Source organism: Lottia gigantea (assembly GCF_000327385.1).
Source record: "Lottia gigantea unplaced genomic scaffold LOTGIsca_8, whole genome shotgun sequence".
Lineage (NCBI taxonomy): Eukaryota > Metazoa > Mollusca > Gastropoda > Lottiidae > Lottia > Lottia gigantea.
Window position 1 is genome coordinate 1807119 of NW_008710662.1, and position 2140 is coordinate 1809258.

Here is a 2140-nt window from a genome sequence, read left to right on the forward strand (position 1 = left end):
GTTGAAGGAACATCCTTATTGACTTTGTATGTTTCATTGTTGTTGTTTCCTGCTTGACTTATTAACAAGTATATTTTTGTAGGAAGAGGAAGAAGAGGAACTATCAGTAAGTGTTGACTCTCGAGGTTTTCCTGGCTGGGATAAGGTGGAGGCCCTAGCACTGGCATTAATCCAGCTCAAAGGCATCAGCATCACAGCTGCTGAGACTAATAATATCAAACAGTTGTTTGATGTTTTGCTGGATTTTGACAGGAGGCCAATCAAGTATACAGCCAAGGTCAAGAAGCCATCAAAGGGACGCTTTGCTAGATCAAAAGGTGTATTTTTTGGTGTAGATGCTGTCAAAAGGTAATTCTTAAGCATTTGAAGAATTCCCTGTCTCTCCTTTACTGCCTATCCTTCTCTTATTCTCTTCATGATAATGCATAGGGTTTTTTTTTGTTTTTTCCAGCAGGTTTTCTTTCAGCAGGTTCTCCAACCTCCTCTCCAACCAAGAGCAGAGTTGTAGAAGCTATCTGCCTCCATCTGTCAGAAGACATAACCACACCATCCAAAGAAGGTAGATATACATCTAGGTGGAAGCTTATACTCTCTGCTTACAACAAAATTAGACAGAGGTTACTAAATAATGAGAAGCTACTAGAAGATACCAACCTGATTCTCTTCTCGATCAATGAGACCACTTTGATCAAGTGGTTCAAGGACAGGACCAGATGGGTTGAAGTGAAGATGCTACTTCAGGGTGTCGTGTTACCTCTTCAACAAGCCACATCCCACCAACCACTACCAGACGCAATGCCTGCTCCAAGTTCGGTTCAGTCGCCTGTTCGACCACTAGTGTTTGATGAACCAGAGGACACAACAGGTATGGCTTGAGAAGGGGACATCCCACACTAACAGAAGCTTCAACCCAGAGAACAATGTCCAGAACCACAGAATGGAGGAAAAGGAAGGCCAGTGGTGAGAGTCCAGGGCTCAGGAAAATCTACACCTACAAAGATTGCAACCAACCCATGTCCACAGCAGACCACACTCAGTTCTGTGGACAGAGATATTGTCCACATTTACCAGGTCAGATACCACAGGAGGAATGGTTGAGACAGAAGAAGCAAAAAGCAGAGGAACAAAAGTGTAAGAAACAGCCAGAAAGTATTTAGGTTTATATTATAAAATAGAGGTGATGACGTTGTATTATTGTTTTCCTAAATTAGGCCTACGTATAACCGTTCTGTCATTCAGAGAACTGCCTTAAAGCTGCTCCCAAAGAAACATCGAAATTAAAAAAAGAATAGCATCATATACCAGGCGTTAGGATAAGGGTTTGTAAAAAGGATCGCGTATCAAAATTCGAAAAATATGGAACGCTTCACGAATTTGCGTGTCATCCTTGCGCAGGGGCCATGCTAATCTTCTCTGTATCGTTCCAATTTTAGTATATGTATTACGTGAGTAATACAATTGGTGAAGGGTCCGTAAGTCCATTAAGTACCCTAGACTTACTACACATCAAAGTTCCCTGGTATGACCTAGTTACACCCATTATCATCGTAATTGTGACGTATAAACAAACCCGCGTGATAGGAAATGGTAAATTGCACATACGCACTGAACTAAATAGAAATAGTACAATGCAAAGTAGTTATTTCTGTAAACGTCGTCGACATCAAACAACACAAAGAAAAACAACTATGCGAAAATCAAAAGAGAAGGGAGGGGGGATTTGATGTTGAAACATCACTTACACTTTAATGGATGTGACCAAAGAACGTCCCCGTAAGATGTGGCGATAGGTAGTAGATAGAACAGGATAATATCTCGGTCTCCTGTTTAATAGGTGAATACGTATGTTAGAAAGAAAAATCGCTTGCTAGAGGTAAACTCCTAGTCATTTCTCAATGTCAATGTGGTACAAACGAAGTGAAAACGCGTGTTTCAATAGCGTCATTTGGAAAAGAGTGCCAATTTCAAGTTCTAATTGATGATAATAGGACAAGTTTTATTGATAAGTGTATATCCATCTGTCTATAATAGCAACAAATAGTTTTGATGCGGTTGGAAGGGTTATAAGTGCAATTATCGTCGCATTGTGGAAGCAAATATAATTCAATTGTATTGCTAATTATGACGTATTTGAGTTGTT

The 2140-nt window shown here is 40.1% G+C and overlaps 1 protein-coding gene across 1 annotated transcript in view; it reads left to right on the top strand.

The window, feature by feature from the left end:
* LOTGIDRAFT_155357 (hypothetical protein) overlaps positions 1-2140 on the top strand; it is a gene marked incomplete at both ends in the record, with an annotated part of 16374 nt that overhangs the window by 5819 nt on the left and 8415 nt on the right. Inside the window, one exon of the mRNA XM_009066923.1 lies at positions 83-348. Coding sequence (XP_009065171.1) covers positions 83-348 — 266 coding nt within the window. The remainder of the gene's footprint in view (positions 1-82; positions 349-2140) is intronic.